The sequence below is a fragment of the Galleria mellonella genome, unplaced genomic scaffold (assembly GCF_026898425.1).
Source record: "Galleria mellonella isolate WM207_F2 unplaced genomic scaffold, CSIRO_AGI_GalMel_v1 utg11558, whole genome shotgun sequence".
Lineage (NCBI taxonomy): Eukaryota > Metazoa > Arthropoda > Insecta > Lepidoptera > Pyralidae > Galleria > Galleria mellonella.
The window spans coordinates 250,367-269,202 of NW_026441977.1; the positions used below are offsets into that span (position 1 = coordinate 250,367).

General features: G+C 33.7%; 3 protein-coding genes across 4 annotated transcripts in view; 1 reads left to right on the forward strand and 2 right to left on the reverse strand.

Annotated features, from left to right (window-relative positions):
* Nucleotides 1–18,836, forward strand: part of LOC128200371 (protein MTSS 1-like) — a 129,214-nt gene that overhangs the window by 92,246 nt on the left and 18,132 nt on the right. The window lies entirely within an intron of this gene.
* LOC113509393 (phenoloxidase-activating enzyme-like) lies at nt 519–7,557 on the reverse strand. The gene is made up of 8 exons (XM_052893592.1): nt 7,377–7,557; nt 5,617–5,774; nt 5,089–5,228; nt 3,856–4,001; nt 3,112–3,274; nt 2,179–2,378; nt 1,290–1,453; nt 519–679 (listed from the first exon to the last, which is right to left on the reverse strand). The coding sequence occupies exons 1-7, from the start codon at nt 7,444–7,446 to the stop codon at nt 1,383–1,385; spliced, it is 948 nt and encodes a 315-aa protein (XP_052749552.1). The 5' UTR covers nt 7,447–7,557; the 3' UTR covers nt 519–679; nt 1,290–1,382.
* On the reverse strand, nt 8,040–18,804 carry LOC128200367 (phenoloxidase-activating enzyme-like). Of its 2 annotated transcripts, none has more exons than XM_052893582.1 (8): nt 18,645–18,804; nt 13,706–13,860; nt 12,264–12,400; nt 12,020–12,171; nt 11,404–11,566; nt 10,805–11,004; nt 10,243–10,397; nt 8,040–8,667 (listed from the first exon to the last, which is right to left on the reverse strand). In XM_052893582.1, exons 1-8 carry the CDS (start codon nt 18,703–18,705, stop codon nt 8,410–8,412), a joined length of 1,281 nt encoding a protein of 426 aa, XP_052749542.1. In that variant the 5' UTR covers nt 18,706–18,804; the 3' UTR covers nt 8,040–8,409. The 2 variants fall into 2 exon arrangements, with proteins under 2 accessions (XP_052749542.1, XP_052749546.1); XM_052893586.1 differs by lacking the exon at nt 18,645–18,804 and adding an exon at nt 16,738–16,768.

Here is an 18,836-nt window from a genome sequence, read left to right on the forward strand (position 1 = left end):
TAAGTAAAGCAAATAAAATATATATTTATCTACAAACATATTCGCTCACAATTTTATGACCTTGTTAATGTTGTACACTATAAGAGAATTGTCGCAGTTAATTTGATTTATATATCTTGTGTTGCCACAACAACCTAAAATGTTTATTAGCAAATGAAGCCACTGCGGATAATTCTCAGGTACCGTATCTCGTTACTTGACTATTTGGATGTCTGACTATGACCTACACCGATGCACTAAAAGTACCACGTCCTTATTAAATTAAAGTTCTTTTTTTATTTGCAGCAAAAGTGCATAGGCAGTTAGTAGTTCATTATGAAAAAGATTTCGGTTACCACTTAAACTCTTTATTTCTTATTATTATAAATCCTATAACAAAACAATATTGTTCCTTCTTAATATTCTTTCAATTGTTTACATTTCAAGGTGTTATCGCATTATGTATCCAAGTGATGTATTCATACACTTTAATGTACATTTTCGGTATATTTTCAACTCCACGATGTCTCGGAGCGAAGTTCTCCACTCCGACAATTTCGTACTTTCTTCCATCATTATACATTAGAGGGCCTTCAATAGGGGCGTTACAAGTTTTCATATTGTTTTCACCTCCGGAGCATAACTGTTTGTTCCATAAAGTGATATTCTGCTTTAGGCTGCTGTATGCTTGTGCACACTCCTAGAAATATATTGAAATGATTATTAAATTCTAAATCAATCATCGTAATATCATTATATGTCGTTCTTTCTATAGTATGATTTAAATTGTTGAACCTTTTTTTAATCTTATTATGTAAGAATTTTATTTTTCAGATATAACTATTCCTTAACTTTCATCTAAGTATTCATTTTGTTATTAATAAAAAAAAAATCCAATTTCTGCATCCAGTATTTTCACTACTATGTCCCATCTAACCGAAACACCATGCAAGTACAATTGCTTGGCAGCAGAAACACTTGGATGTTTGTAATATTATAATTTTGTATATAAAATATAAGTAGAGAATCTTTTTAAAACGATTTTAAAACGATCATCTAGGTATGAAATATGATCAGATATACTTCTGTTATATTTATAAATTAAAGGATTACAGTCGTCTAGTCTGATTAACAATATGAAATCGTTTGTATCTTTTGAAGGTAGTGTTCTATGAGTGAAACTTTTTTATCTTTTGGTATCTTTTGGTAACACTGAAATAATTTTAGGCACTTCTCTTCCCTGTACACTTTAGAATGGAAATAGATTGTTTCAAATTACTGAAGAAAATAATCGAGTCATAGACACTCACCGTATTGTTGACGAATGGAACAAAAATGTGTTGTATATTATTGGTACTGTGGTCACCGTTATTGAAAGTTCTCCACCCTGCTGTAATTAGTGGCTAGTATCTATCTTCATCTGAACGAGATGCAGTGACGTCCACAGTTGGAAGACAAATGGGCTGAATAAAATCTGTAAAAAGTACATTATATTAAAGATTTTTTAATTTGAAATAATTGTTACTGTTTTATAGTTAACTAGCGGCCCGTCCCGGCTTCGTACGGGTGGACATTTTTAAAACATTTTAAAAAGTGGTTGTGACATAACGATAATAATTGGACATATAGTATCGCGAAGTTTTTTGTAGTTATTAATATTTTCTTCAATATTGTACAACATACTTTTGTTCCATCACCAATTTTGTTCCACAGCGCACGCGACGAAAGATTTTTTATAGCATTTTATTACACCTTGAGATACGTTACTAAAGTTTTAGTAAGGATCCTTAATTTTGTAGCAATAAATGTAGCCTATGTTACCCAGGCTGAATGTAGCTTTCTAATGGTGAAATAATTTTTGAAATCGAGAAAGTAGTTTTGAGTTTCTTCATTACATGCATACACACAAAAATACAAATCTTTCTCTTTATAATTTATAGTTAATTTATTTATTATTTTATTTCTTAAGTTTATCTGTTACAGTTTTTGCCGATAAGACTTTATGACTGTTCTCCAATATGACTGAAGAATGTTCAGATTTGTTTTCATTATGTATTGATTTTTATCATTGATTTTTGTGCAGTATTTTACAAAACATACGATTTGAAAAAAACCAATTTAGAAAACCAAACATTTTTGAAGATTAATTCTTATATATATCAAAACTAAATTTTAAAAATTTTTCGATATGTAACAAACCTGTAAAAGGTGCATTCTGTCTCATCCTAATTAATGCGATGTCGTTTTTTCTGCTATTGAGTTCGATTTGAGGATGCAGGATGGTAAGTTCAATTGGAATGACGACAGGAGGATCAGTACAGTCCACACCGCCTCCTTCTATATTAATACAATCGCGACCATCGTTAACGGTGTCGTATTCTCCCAAACGAATATTTTTCCTGAAAATATTGAACTGAAATTAGATTAATGAGCCCTTGTACGTAAGGTTTACCAAAACGATGCAATAGGGAAGCAAAAATTGTTTTATGGTTTCGAGTCTTCAGAAAAATTTATATTCCCTAGAAGGTGTTTTATAAAATGATTCCTTCTGTATTTCGGGACATCGGCTTTACTGAAACTGCTTTTATGCAATTTCAAAAAGGAGAAGATTCTTATTGCACCTGCTATTTGACTGAGTTATGCAAAATCATGGTCAATTTATATTATATTACTAGCTGACTCGGCAAACGTTGTTTTACCATATACATTATTTCGAGAACTATACATGAAAATTTATCCTACTACAATTATTAAATTCGATTGCCATCTTGCAACCCGCGATTTTTATATTCCGCAATAGCGGAATATAAAAATCGCGATTAAAAAACAGAGGTTGGTCTTAAAAGCGTGAAAATTTGGATTTGTATGTATTTTTCAATGCTAAATCATAATAAAATAAAAATAAAAAAAATTGTCAAAAAGGCAAAAAAATATATTTAGGAGTAGGTCACCCTTATCATTGAGGGGTATGAAAAATAGATGTTGGCCGATTCTCAGTCCTACCAGATATGCACACAAAATTTCATAAAAATCGGTAAAGCCATTTCAGAGGAGTTTGGTAACAAACACCGTGACACGAGAATTTTATATATTAGATTATATATGAATGTTCATATACTAATATTAACTTACGGAGTTCCTACATTTAAGATGGGCCCAACGACGCAATGTCCAGGCGTCAATACGTATTTGCCACTTATAAGTGCTCCGTTGCACAACGCTTTGATGACTCCGTCTTTTTCGTATTCTATTAGTGCTAACCATGGGTACTCGTCGATTGCTGCTTCTGTTCCACCTAGAATAGAATAGAATAACGATCTTAATTACTAGACAAACCCTTTAAATTAATATGGACTATACTAATAGGTAGTTTCCTTTTTATTAAATTTGAAAAGGTGTTTATGAAATTTTGATGCGACAACTGAAATCTAAGAGATTGTGATGTGATCTCACTCAGAAGCAATATTCACGTTATCAATGTTTGTTGCAATGGCTTTGCATAAATCAGGATGTTATTTTAATTCAATAAAGAATATGCTTCATCAAGTTTAGTGCCTAGTCATTTTTAACTTTTTAATATAAAAACGCCGTGTGTGCTCCGGTAATGGGCCTACCCTTCCTTTCCCGTGGGTGTCGTAACAGGCGATTAAGGGAGGGCAAAGGATGGGCAACAGCGTCCCTCTTAAAACCTGCTAAGCGTGGTAATTACTGGCAAAGCTCCCCTTATGGGAAAGTCTTATGTCCAGCAGTGGACAGTTAACGGCCGAAATAATAATATAAAAACCCTGTTTTACGGTGATCGCTGTAAAGGCTCAATTGAATTTAATGAAGTTTTATAAACAACGTTTGACTGTTTATACATTTAACTAAACTCACGAATAATTTTATTGCCACTACGCAATCCACAGCATTCAGTTCTTGGGTCTGGTGGGAGCGCGTTCATTCTGTTCTTGCAATTGCCAACCTGAGTTTCTTCTTTAAGAGGACCGCAGCACACGCTGTATTGTTCTGGTCCATCGCATCTGTAATGTAATGTAAATTTAGACTTATCCAAAATGTATTCAGTATCATTGCATGTCCAATTAATATCTGATTTTGATTTTAATAGCTAATTAATAAATAATGACAATATCACGGAGGTTGTTTAAGCAAAGTAGAAAGTCCGTGTTTTTATTTATACTCGTACTTGTGAAAAACTTGTAACTAAATTGTTTATGATTTTGTTTTGGACAACGAATTTACGGACCCTCCGAGCGATGTTAGTACTAATAATTTTTAAATGATCCAAACATCCATTGAAAAAGTTGACTTGATATAATTGGAAGGATTCAGAATTTTATATAGGGGTTCCCAGACCGTCGTCAATTCGACTGAGCTATCACAATTATTGCTCGGTTGCTCTCTGCTTGTGCTGAGCTTGCAGATCGTTGTGCTTGTGTTATTAAGTATCGAAATAGTAACAGCAACGTTTGCGCATGCATCATTTTCCTGAAGAGTTTTGATCTTCATTACAGTAGGATTATATACAGAAAAAAGTTTTATTTTTGTAAAGACTACTTGATGGGGATAGTTCTCCACACAGACAGCTCAATCCGGTCGATATCGGAATTTAAACATCTTTAGTTTTGTTACTAAATCCGAATTTGCAGGAAATTTGGAATATAAATTTAGTATATTTTTCGCCTGTATTTTTATAATAATATACGCCCTTATTATTGTGTATTACTATTATATTCTTGACCAAACGAGTTTTAGGAAATGGGCCGTCGATGGATTTGTTATAATTGTTTTTTTTGTTTTTGTTTAAATTAAAAGTACCCGTAACCGGCGAGCGTGTATGAAAAGATTGATGAATGTGGAAGAAGCGAAAGAGGTTTGTTTGAGTCGATGCATTTGGTGTTCCATTGTTTCTGCCTACCTTAATGGGAGACAGGCGTCAGATATGTATGTATGTTTTTGTTCAGTATTTGTATATTATACATATTTTTTATATTGCTTGTATTTAATATCATTAGCATATAATAATTTTTTGTAAGACTTTTTTAAATTCTTATAGACAAAAATTTCATAATTTTGTACTGCAAATGCTATCACTATAGGTTAACTTACATTGAATTTTGCAAATATTGCACATCTTCTTTCGATATCGATTGTTTGACCATCGCTGCTAAATGTGGGCAAGAATGTACACCTACGCATGTACCATGATTACCGTCAGGAGTCTTACATTGCGGTCCTGGGCAGCATACCTGCAATGTTATTGTTGTATTTGTAAACATGTAATGAAATATTGTTTATAACGTTATATATAAGGAAGAATTAACGTGATCATAAAAAGTGATATCGAATCCGATGAAATCACCACTGGAAAATTAATTCAGAATTATTGAAAAGCTTACGTATGATTTTTGTTTAATAAATTTTTAAATTTTTAAAATCTTTACTCCTAAATTTACACATACACACGTGTGTGTGTATGTGTAAATTTAGGAGTAAAGAAAGTACTTTACTGTACAGTAAGCATTTTGTTGAAAAAGAGTACAATTTGTGGCTTTAATATATTGGGTCATAACCTCAACATAAAAACATGAAAAGAATATCACAATTGCCATAGAATATTTAAAAAAAATTTAGTACCTTTGGTGTTTTTCCCACATAGCCACACTTTGATTTTCTTAAAAAATCTATGTCTTGTTGTGTTCTGTCCTTTTTATTTATTATTGTAACTAAAGATAGACAATTCAGTACAGAAATGCATTGTCCTCTTTCACCACCAGGAGTAAAACATGACAATTCTGAAGAAAAAATTAAGGAATTAATTCAAATTATTCTGAGTAAGTTCAAAGTATTTGAAAATTAAAGAATTGAAAAGCATTTAAATATAAATATATAATTAAATTTATAAGGTCCAAATGATGAATGACATGACAAAAGTAACATGATGCCCAAATAATGTAAGTAGTCCAGAATTATCTTATAGATGTATATATATATATATATATATATATTTGCATATGCGTTCGTGCTCGGTCTTGCTTCACCCGATGGATCATGACGGTAACACCTAGGATAAAGAGCACTTATGCAGAAGATTATTATTTCCCATCGACTTGCAGATTTCTCTGTATATCTCTTATCTTTGTATTATTCTGTGGTAAGAGGAGCTTTTTACTGCTTACAGTTTACAGTTTGTGTAACATCCACAACGTAAGGTTTCATATAGATAATCTCAGATCTTTGAGTGCGTCTGATTTTGAGGTCTGAAGTTGTATATAAAAATCTTGTTTGTAAGGTATCTAATATCAAATGTCTCATTCTTTATACTCACCAAAACAACTAGTAGGTATACCTCCGTTATTGGACCCGGGTTTTCCCTTTAAGAGATTTGCATTTGCTTACTAATGCTGTTATCGCACAGGTCAGGCAAGTTGTTAAAGGATTTTATATTGATTTTTCCTTCTTTTGAGCTTTAGTATTGTGACTTATTTATTTATTGACTTATTTTTTACTTATACTTATTGACAACATGGATTTTAATTATTTTATATATCAATTAACTTAACTTTATGGACACTCACTATTATATATGGTTTCTTTCATACATGTGTTTATATTACTTGCATACACCCACTCTAACTTGCCTACCTCGCTTTGAAATCAAAATTATTGTTTGTATAAATAAAATCCTTTATTGGCTGTATTCATAAGAGACTTAGCATGTAAGTTATTTTTTAAGAGCTGTGGATTTTTGTATAAAATAAAATAAAAAAAAATCCTTTCTTTGTACGTACTTGTCTCGGTATTGATTTTGTTGCCCATCATCTTACCTGCTGTATTTTAGTGGAAAGTGAGACAGTAGCGATATTACCAAGTATTGTAGACTCTATGTCACAAGGATTAGTAACGAGCAAATGATACCTTTAGCAAGTATGGAAAAAAGTGGCCTCTTGTCATCAAGTGAACCTTATCCTACTAGAAGGTGACTTTGTGTAACGTTATCTGTAATGGGTTTATTTATCCTATATTTCTGCTATCGATAACCTAAACTTTAAAATTCGAACATCATAATTAGTTTCTGAATATATAACTTCTCTCCATTTCCGCCTATTCATACCTCTTACACGCCACAGCTGTCACTCTTCATTTGGTGGGGTGGTCGTTTCCCATTTTAAGTTGTATAAATACCACTAGATTCTAGTCAATTTATGTAAAGTTATGTTGAATGGATATATCGTAAGAAATGTAAACTTTTTTTGCAATGTCAACAAAAGGAAATGCAGTTAAGTATTACTTTTTTGTTAAAGAATTAAAATCAATGTTTTTTAATTATAAAGCATTACTAAATACAAATTCCCCAAAACCATAAACTATATTGCTAACAGGAGGAAAACACTTACGTCCTTGCACCAAACGAAAACTCATTAAAGATGCGAACATTAGCAGAATAAAGTTTATGTTGTATATCATTTTTTCACAAATTAACACACTACACAGTATTTTGTATTATTATTTATCCCGCAGACGTCCGGTATGTTTGTAAGCCGGGAGTGGTCTGTGTGTTTTCCTCAATACAGTTTTATGTGTAAGGATGTTTCTTTATAAATTTAAGTTTGTAAATTATTTCTCTTTGATTGCCATATTCATTAAAATAATAACCCAATTCAGATTAAAATTTAATTTTTAATATCCCTTATTAATTATTGCCTAATTGCAACTGAATTCTTAGAATGTGTAATCACTACTGTTCTCTGAGATACTGGAAAATATTGAAGTGTTACAAATACTTTTAATTTTTTTTATACAACTTAGAATGGCAAACAAGCTGACGGCCCACCTGATGGAAAGTGGTAACTATTGCCTTTAGACATGAGCAGTACCATAGACATAACAGAGTATACTGTTTCGCCCATGATACCCCCCATGCGTAGCCATTCCTGAGGACTCCGGTGTTATTCTATTATTATTAAAAGGTATTAATTACATCAGTATTTTTCAAAGTGTGGGTTGGAACCTCTACAAGAAGGTTGCGGAAGGTCGCCAAATAAAAAAAAAAGTTGATATTTAAATAAAATCAAATAACAAAGATATTTTTATTAAGAAAATGTTTAACAAAGAACATTTTTTGTAGCTAGGCTAACACAAATTAACGAAATGTACGGATTTGATGTTTGTAATGAAATAAAATACATGCAGATTAGGAAGGGGTCGCATTAATAAATTCATAACATTAAGAAGAAATAAATTTAAAATACTTCACATATATAACATAATATAGACGGATTAAATTTAGTCTTTATAGTTTGAGCACTTCAATAAGCACTTTTATTATATTTCAACCCATTTGTGTACCACTGACATCAAATTATACCTATCTTTTGATTTTAATATATCATCATGTCTTTCGTGCTTAATTTAATAAAGCTTTATATTTTAAGGTCTTATTGTACTACGGATCCAAGTGTTATATTCATATACTTTGGTATACACCCCTGGAATATTCTCAGCTCCACAAGGATCCGGACCGAAGCTGACGACCCCGATGAATTCGTAAATCCTTCCGTTCTCGTACATAAGGGGACCTCCAGAGTCTCCTTTGCAGGAGTCTCTATCCGTTTCACCGCCTGCACACAACTGTTTGTTCCATAAGGAAACGTTTTCCTTCTGAGAACTGTATATCGATACACACTCCTGGAAATATAATGCAGTCTTATTAGACTCTCAATGAAATGATTAACAAATATTTTATACTGTGAAGAAAAAATTTGCCTTTGAGATATGTTAAAAGAGAATGATAAAGAGCGTTAACTGGACCCTAAAATTAAATAAATGGACATTGGAAGTTGTATTTTGAAAAATTCATGTACCAGGAAAATGTGTATACTGGGTATACTAAAGGATGAACTAGTCAATATTGGTTTAGGAATGGACTACGGAAGACGATAAGGAGTAGGAAGATTGCGAAAGCTGTTGGACAAAATGGTATACCAGTAGAGGTATGGAAGTTATTGGGAGATGACGGATGTAACTGGCGGGTTTTAATTCTTCAACAATTATACAATTTAATACTTCTACAGACAGAAACGCCTTGGTGCATGCTGTTCGCCGACGACATTATTCTTATTAATGAGGATGGAGCTGCGGTCTAGAGTAGGTTACTATAGTGGCAATAAAGTCTAGAGAGTTTTGGCTTGAAAATCAGCCGAACCAAAACTGAATATACGTTTTCTGATTTCGGCGCTCTCTCTAAATCTACAGTCATACAGTTTGATGGTGCTACTTTATCAATGTGCTCCAATTTTCGGTACCTCGGTTCATTTCCTTCCTTCATAGTTCAAAGCGACTGTGAATTAGACGAAGAATTAGAAGATGAGTGAATGCGGGAATGACTGCTAACAGAGAAGAATGAAAGGAAATCTATCATGTTGAACTCAAATAATAATTGGGATAAGGGTAAGAAAATGGTAATGAAAGACATTAACTGGAATTAGAATTAGTAATGATCATCCTACAGAAAGTTGATAAAAAATAGTAGCAGAGCCGTAAAGAAGGCAAAGTGTAAAGATTGAGAGAAAGACCAAGACATTTGATAGGTTATTGTCGATAAAAACATAAAAACTTGATTGATGACTGATATTCATCTTTATTTCTACAAGCACACGACATACTTAGTCAAAGCTATTGAAACAGACTCAGTGTTAATAGCCGCCATATCAATATTCAGACAGATGATATTAGATCTTATTGAAAAACTTTAAATAGGAATAATAATTGTTGCAACCAATCAACCTGATTTTGAGTTTTTTTTTTTTATACAACTTAGAATGGCAAACAAGCTGTCGGCCCACCTTATGGAAAGTGGTAACCGTCGCCTATAGACATGAGCAGTACCATGGATATAACAGAGTATACTGTTTCGCCCATAATACCCCCCATGCGTTGCCATTCCTGAGGACTCAGGTGTTATTCCTCTGTACCCAGTAAATTCACGCCATATCCCACCCTTCAAACCGAAACACAGCCATGCAAACACAACTGCTTCACGGTTGAAACACGAATGGGACAGAGGTACCCAAGCAATCGACTTTTGTACAAAGTCTCCTTGAGTACACATCTTTTTACATAATTAGGGAATGTCATACTAGTTTATTGTACTCGTAACTTCAGCCTCTTAATAGCCTGTTCTAAAATTTATCTCGGGTCATATTTGATTGCATTTGTTCTAGTATATTAGTAAGCCCAATTTATAGAGTGATAGACTCTCACCTTACTGTGGACGAATGGAACAGACACGTGCAGTTTAATATTGCTTTTCTTGATGGTTTCGTTAACTGCCCCCCAACCCGCCACAAATAGTCTGAAGTTCGGTGGAGGGGTTAATGTAATGTCCCTTGTTGGAAGGCAAATGGGCCGAATGAAATCTGTAAACAAGTTCATTAAACGTTTTAAGAATTTCCAATAATGTAGGAGGAAAATATGGATTTGTATACAAATTTACTTAAGATTTAAACGGCCTATGCAACGCGGACGCATACGCATTGCCGACTCTAAACTATTATATTTTTCTCTGAGACCCTCCTTTGAGAAGTTCTAGGTATGGTACTCTACTCAGTACAATGTAATAAGTACCTTACATTTACCACATTTTATTTAGGTATCTGCAGTAAGTAAGAAAGCTACCCATATCAGATATTTGTTTACATAAGAAACTGAATAAACTTAATTTTGACATTCGATTTCAGTTCTTTTCTGCAGCAGTTGATTTAGTTATCTCAATTTTTTCAACAAGAAATTCTGATATAGCCTACTTTCGATCACTATGACAAACCTGTGAAAGGTGCGTTTTGCCTCATCCTGATCAAAGCGATGTCATTCTTCCGGGTAGTGGGGTCATACTGAGGATGCGGGATGGATCTTTCAATAGGAATGGTAACCGGAGGATCGGAACAGTCCTCGCCGCCGCCTTCTGTCGCCACACAATCGCTTCCATTGTTACTTGTGTCATATTCTCCTAAACGGATGTTCTTACTAAAAAAGTCCAATTTAAATTAAGTACATAGAGTTTAGTCTTTTGGTTGTTTATTAAAAAGACTTACCTCTTTTAACAGTTTAGTGACTATTTTTACATTATACATTTTGTTTTGCTCGATACAATGGGTTTAGAACTATATGTCATACAGTTTATCATGTATGATCCTCCATTTAATTTGAGTAAACAAGTTCTTTAAATCTGTACCTTTATGCAATCAGAAATATCCTCGTCAGAATCATTGCGGTCACAGAGGAAGGAACTTATTTTGCAATATCAGTGCGAATTGAATATTAAAGATATTCAAATGATGATTTCGTAATAGTAAAATTATATCAAAATATACTTGTAATAAGCATTTTACATTATAATTATTATATATGTAACTGGAAACTTACGGAGTCCCTGAATTTAGAATAATACCTACGACGCAATGACCAGCCGTCAATACATATCTGGAACTAATGAGGGCTCCACCACACAATGTTTTGATGACACTATTTTTTGTGTATTCGATAAGTGTCAGCCACGGGTACTGATCGATAGCTGTAGCTGTTCCACCTGATGTCAAAGAAAATACAATTTCAGTTTAAATACTATTAATATTATGTATGTGAAATTTTGTAAAGATGTTAACATGCCTGAATGGTTATTACTCATACACGCTTATATAGTTGAAATGGATTTAAATGCAATTTGATACACATTATTCATAAATCCGTCAAACTTCTCATAAACCCATTTTAGCTATTGTATTTTCTCTCTTTGGTGCAAAATTCCTAATTAAAAAGAAAGTGACAAAACAGTGTAAATGTTAAAATAGGATTGTATATGGATTTAGTTTCTATGAATAAGATATTTATTTTTAATGGATGGTTTTTCTTTTAATATCATTTTCTTATACCTAATAGTCATATGTAAGAAAATGTTAAGCTTCTTGAATACGAAATATAAATCAGAATATTCACTTGATGAAGTAGCCACTAGATCTAATATTTTACAAGTTGCACTCACCACTAATTTTATTTCCGGTTCCACTGTCAACTCCACAGCACTCAGTTAATGGATCTGGCGGGAACGCGTTCACTCTGTTCTCGCAATTTCCAACTTGTGGTTCCTCACTGGGAGTACCACAACACACGCTGTATTGTTCTGGACCATCGCATCTGTAATTGCAATGTATTAATTTTTAAATTTGTCTTTATTTACCTATGGGCTCTATCAATCATTAAATTATTTAAGTATGTTATTGACTTACTTGGAATTCCGTACGTGTTGGATGTTTTGCTTAGATGATGGTAGTTTGAGCATAGCCGCTAAGTGTGGACACGAATATATACCAACGCATTTCCCAGGTTCACTATTAGGTGTGTAACAGTGCTCTGGACAGCATACCTGCAATGATTTAAAACTGCACATAGCTACACTAATGTTATAAAAAGGAAAGGCTTGATTATTTATTTGTAATGGATGAAACTCAAAAACTACTCAATCGATTCTAAAAATTGTTTTGCCTAAAGCGACTTTGTCTGTAACATAACCTATATATTATGTGCTTATATTCCATGTACTCGTGCGAAGTCAGATCGAAATGCGGGTATTCGGCTATAAGTTTTCAGAGTTGGTTTCAGATATAGACGGCACCTATATTTATGAAATTAGCAATAGCACATTTTTTTATTTTGTACTCTCTGAATATGACGTTTAAAAAGAGATGGAACTGAGAAATTATTCAGAGAAAGATTTCAAACGAATAACAATATTATTATATCTAGTTAAATACTTTTGGGAAGTTATTCCTCTGAAATCAACTCCTAATAATTTGAAAAAAATAATTCTGTTTTCTTGGACATCTATCGGGAAAGTCTTGGTCACTCCATTGTCAAGTTTGTGATACTATCGTCTTAGTTTAGTTTTTAGTGTTTATTAGTTTTTATTTTTTAATGTCGTTTTATGAATTTGCATTTAACATTGCTTCATAATGTACAGATTCATGATAATTGTATTTGTGGGTAGCATCTTATTTGTCATGTACATACTTGTCAGAGTTTGCACTGACCCTACTGCGTTGTGGATTGTCAATGAAGTATTGTTTTTCTATATATTTTTTCTTTATAATAGGTGAAAATGAAATAAATCCACCTGCGTTATCGATTTACACTGGTTGGTCACTAGTGAGAGATGATAGATGAGGATAAAAGCAGGCCAATTGATCCATCGTGACGAATTAACCATGGTGATCTCCAGGGGGACCTCGTATATATAGGGTATGTTGCTAGTAATGACGCTGTTAGACACCATTACTTCTGTCTTTTTATATCGGATATTATCTCTCTGTCCATTACTTTGTACGTATAGATTTATAAGTAGAAAACTTAATTAAATGGACCATTTCTATATAGCATATTGATAATTATACACCAGTTCTCAAGTTCCAAAGTATCCCACCCTTCAAACCGAAACACAGCCATGCAAATACAAGTGCTTCACAGTAGAAACATGAATGGGACAGAGGTACCCAAGCAATCGACTTTTGTACAAAGTCCTATATTCCATTCAAGAATATAATTATGAAAACACAGAAAAAAAAATCTAAAAGTATTGTTTTGGCATCTATTGATTTTATTAAGACCCCTTAAGAAGATGTACAGACATCGACTGTTTGCAATTTTATCATATCAGTTAGATGATTGTAAACACCTTTGGTGTCTGCCCCTCAAAGCCGCACTGTGACTTCCTCAACAGATCTATGTCTTGTTGTGTTCTCTCCTTTTTGTTTATTACTGTGACTAGAGGCGCGCAGTTCAATATAGATTTGCATTGCCCTATTCCACCGCTGGGAGTGAAACATGATTCTGAAAATTAAAATATCTTTTATGAAAATATTGATCTTTCGAATGCCTTGATGTTAGTCTTAAATCGGTAGTATTAAAAATATTTGTTATGTCATCCATTTCGGCTAGGTTGTTTTAGATTTTTTCTCTTTTTAATTTAGAATTAGGAGGGAGAATTAAAGTGATTAGTATTAACAATTAGAAGAATTTGAGCATGATTGGTAAACGTGTGTAATGGATGCAGAAATGGCGAGGTTGGATTAATGAAATCCGGGATATGAGATATCAGAGAATGCCACCTGCTAAAGTAGAAGTTTTTTTTTTTTACTATTAGGATTCTCAGATATCGTAGTTTGAAGACCAGGAAATTAATTTGACCGTTACTCGTATACGAGGTTTGTCCGGAAAGTACGTATAAAAGTTTTTTAAAAATTTTATTTTACAATTATTCAGGTAAATCAATTTTATCCCCTTCAAAGTACTCCCCCTGTGACATAATGCACTTGTGCCAACGCCGTTTCCACTGTGAGAAGGCTCCTTGAAAGTCCTCTGGTTGTAGGTTTCTCAGCTGCCCCGTCGTAGCTTTTTTTATCTCATTTATGTCCCCCAAATGCCGCCCCCGAAGTACCAATTTGGTTTTTGGGAACAAGAAGAAGTCACACGGGGCCAAATCCGGCGAATAGGGGGGTGTTCGGTCACCGTAATGGAATTTTTACTCAAAAACTCACGGACAACAAGAGAGGTGTGGGCAGGGGCATTGTCGTGGTGAAGAATCCAACGCCCCTCTCGCGCCAATTCTGGACGAACTCGTGCCACACGAGCTTTGAGGCGTCTGAGCACATCGACGTAGAATTTTCCATCAACTGTCTGGCCTGGAGGGACGAATTCTTGATGGACAATCCCCCGAACATCGAAAAAAACAATCAACATTGTCTCGACCCTCTCTGAATCTTTTTAGCCACTTGTGGACGGTTGGTTCCTTCACAGCATCATCCCCATAAACTGTTCTGAGATCGGCAAAAATTTCACGGCCATTCTTGCCGAGTTTCGAGAGAAACTTGATTACGACGCGCTGCTCTTCAACGGAAGCGGGCTCCATGCCGACGGGGTTTCGTTAAGAGGTAACTTCACAGATGGCGTGACAAGCCAGTTCGCACCGCACGGCGGTCAGACCAGAACTGAAGCATTGTTAGGGACATAAGGAAGGGGTCCTGCGCTTACCTGGCCTCCCCACTCCTCTTTCTCGCATTCCAGAACACTTTTATACGAACTTTCCGGACAGACCTCGTATATTACTGTTTGAAGATTTGCAATCAGTATTTTTAGTTACAGCAGTAGAAAGTATATTGATATGATTATATTTTATTTTAGTTGGGTGGAGGGATTGGATGCAACGTATGTTCAGGTACATTCTCTGATAATGATTATTTCCTCATTTATATGATGTTTTAAACATAATTTTCCAGCAAAATCATGGCCACAAGGGATGCATAGGTCGGTTTTTATCCTGAAGCTATTAATGTAGTTACTACTTATTGAATTAATTAATTACTTAAACATTCCTTTCCTTTCCTACATTCCTAACATGAATAATATTTAATCTTTTCCCCATTACATGCCTATATTTATAAAATTGTAATTGTTATATTTGTTGTAAATAATTTAACTTAATTGTCCGACTTTAATATTGTTATGAGATTTAATGTTTACTGAGAATTTTTATAGTCTTAGTTATGGCAATGTAGGAGTCTTTGCCATTCGATTTCGAAGTATGTATTTGTTGCAATCTACTATTATTAAAATGCCAATAGTTATTTTTGTAGAAAATGGTTTTTATAAAAAAATACTATTGTAATAAAGTAAAATAAGTTATACAAATAATCATGTTTTACTTTTGATCCATGTAATTTAAGAAATACTTTAATATGCAATAATAAATAGAAAATGTATGTGAACAAGGAAGATACAGTCTACTCAGTGCCTTATTTGCCTTAGATAATATAAGGAATAAACGGCAGCAATAACTACACTTGTACAAAAATAATAAGATTATCTTATAGCTGAAAACAGTCTTTTTAAAGTAGCCTTAGGAATGGGTTTATTTCTATATAAATACATTTATAGTTTTCGTTTAGTCTCGGCAAAGAATAGGCCACCCCTTCCTTTTCCGTGGGTGTCATATAAGGCGACTAGAAAGGACGAGGACCGGGTAGCAGTGTCCCTTTTAAAACTGCGGTTGGTAATGCGGCTGCATAGCGTGGCAACTATAGGCAAAATCCCCTAAGGGGGAGGCTTACGTTCAGCAGTGGTTGGAAGGGTTGATATGATAATCATGATCATGATGATGATGATAGTTAATATGTGAAATTAAAGCTAAAGTAATACACAATACATTGAATAATTTACACGTACTTGTGTACACACTATAATGGCTTGTATATAATTATTATGAATTAGTGACGTATAACAAAGGTAATAGCGTAGTAGTAAATTGATACTGTTTATTCCATACTTTAACAGGTTTTTGTCCTTTGTTATAATGCACTTTTATAACAGGTTTTATCTCAATTAAAAAACCTAACAGGAAATGTATGAGCTGGTCGACTTAGGCTTGAGAAAGATCGTTTATCATATCTATGTAACTTTGCATTATTGGTACAAAATTTAATGAAGTTGAAGGCAGTGTGTATGTTTTCATGATACAGTACAATTTGTATAAATAAGCGTAATGTCATTTAATAACGTTATTGTGTATTATATATATATATATAGTATAATCTGTTAAACTGGAAGTAAACCTGGTAAAAAATATACCCTATCAGGTCGACCTCCACGCGGTTCCTCCTGGAAACCATCGTGGTTAATTCTAGTGAAATTAATTACGATTGGCTAACTGACCTGCTTTTATTCTCATCTACTCGTATTAGCACTCACTGGTGCCCCGCCAGCGTATACTGATAGCGCAGGCGTGGTTACAATTCCATTATCATCCATTAAAAAAAAACTGCAAAGCTATCTTAAAATAGAAAATTATGATAATTATTTTTCAAATTGATAGGTTTTACTTTCGTGTTTTTCATTTGCGTAATAAAATTTGTTTATTGATGGGCACGCGAATCCTCTTTTTAAATTTAATTATTTTAAACGTATTCACAAAACATTTCCTCTTTTTTTACTAGTATTCGTTTTAAAAGTTTAAACGTTATTTAGAACACTATAAGTTATTAGTTATATTAGTTTTGTCATTATTATAGTTTATATATATATGGATATATGAATATAGATATATATTCATATGGATATATGAATATAGAGATGGGATACAATCAATAAACTAATTACTGCTTATAACTACACCCATTAAACCGGTATAATTAATCTTACATAGTACTTAAGATGTGTTAATAATAACAGGTTTTTATCTTGAATATAAGTTAATGCTACGTTTGTTAACAACCTGTGATTAAATTATAACAATCATGTAGTGATAGTGGACAATGGATAGGTAATGATGATGATGAATTATGTAATAAAAAAACTTTATTTAATTTTAGATATTTTAATATAAATACAATGCGATGCTGAGTTCGTCTTGTATTGACGAGCTTGTATTAAAATGAATATGGAGGAAGCGAATAAGCTGTGTCTGAATCACTTATTAATGAATGAATGAATGAATGAAAACTATTGCTCTCTTCAAAGAATGATACTGATTGTAAAGATTGACGATATGTACACAAACAAAATTGATACTTAATTACATAAAAGCATATCTTGCTTACGAGGCAACAATAGGCGGCCATATCGCAAAATAGCGATCTCTTCCAGACAACGTTCAATTAAAAAAATTCTATATACCCCAATAGCAGCCGGCATCACTCATTGTATCGTCATCATCATCATCATATCAGCCGCTAACTGTCCATTGCTGAACATAGGCCTTCACAGTGCTAACAAGACGAAATGTATTAAAGTATTACTTTATTATGTTAAAATGTAAAATCAATGTTTTAAAATCATTAGTACCATTACCATCATCTCAGTCATTAGCTGTTTACTGCTGAACATAGGCTTCCCCTATAGACAGCCATAAGGAACGGTTTTCATCCACCGACTTCCTGCAATACATTTGAGGTCGTTACTCCATCTAGTGAGGGGTCGTCACATTGCATTTGATCATATGGGGTCGCGACGCAAGAACCTTTCTTCCCCATCAATAGTCGCTTCTTCAAGCTATGTGATCAGCCCATTGTCATTTCAGTTTGCTTATCCTTTGGGCTATGTCGGAGAGTTTGATTCGTTTGCGGATATCCTCATTTTGGATTTCATCGCGCAAAGACACTCCAAGCATAGCCCTCTCCATAGTTCGCTGAGTAGTTTGAGTAATTTTCTTACTGGCAACCGTGTAGGCCCATGTTTCGGTTCCATAAATCATTACTGGCAGTACTTACTGGTTCAAGATCGTCGTCTTCGAACTTTGACGTATTTTGGATGATCATGATTTATGAACGAAGAAAAGAACAGTCATCATATCATGATTGATATGATATGATATCATATCATATGTTTTCTCCGTTTAAGTTTTCGTCGTCGAAGTTATGGTTGAGGGGTAGGCAGCAGCGTTCTCCTTAAAACATCACCAAAAGCCTAACTGCGGTTACCGACCCGCCTGCCAAGTGTGGCAACTAGAAATACCCCCTCCCCCAATGGTAAACACCAAAAAAAAAAGAATAAAACCTGAAGAAAGATTTTAAAATGCAAATTCCCAACACCGTAAACTAAATTGCTAAGAGAAAAATACTTACGCCCTTGTACAAAGCGTAAACTTGTGAACGTTAATAAAATAAAGTTTATTTTGTATGCCATTTTTTCTCAAACTAGCGCACTAAACGGTATTTTGTATTATTGTTTATCCAGCAGACGTCCGGTATGTTCGGACGCTGGGAGTGTTCTGTGTGTTTTTCTCGATACAATTTAAAATGCAAAGATATTTCTTT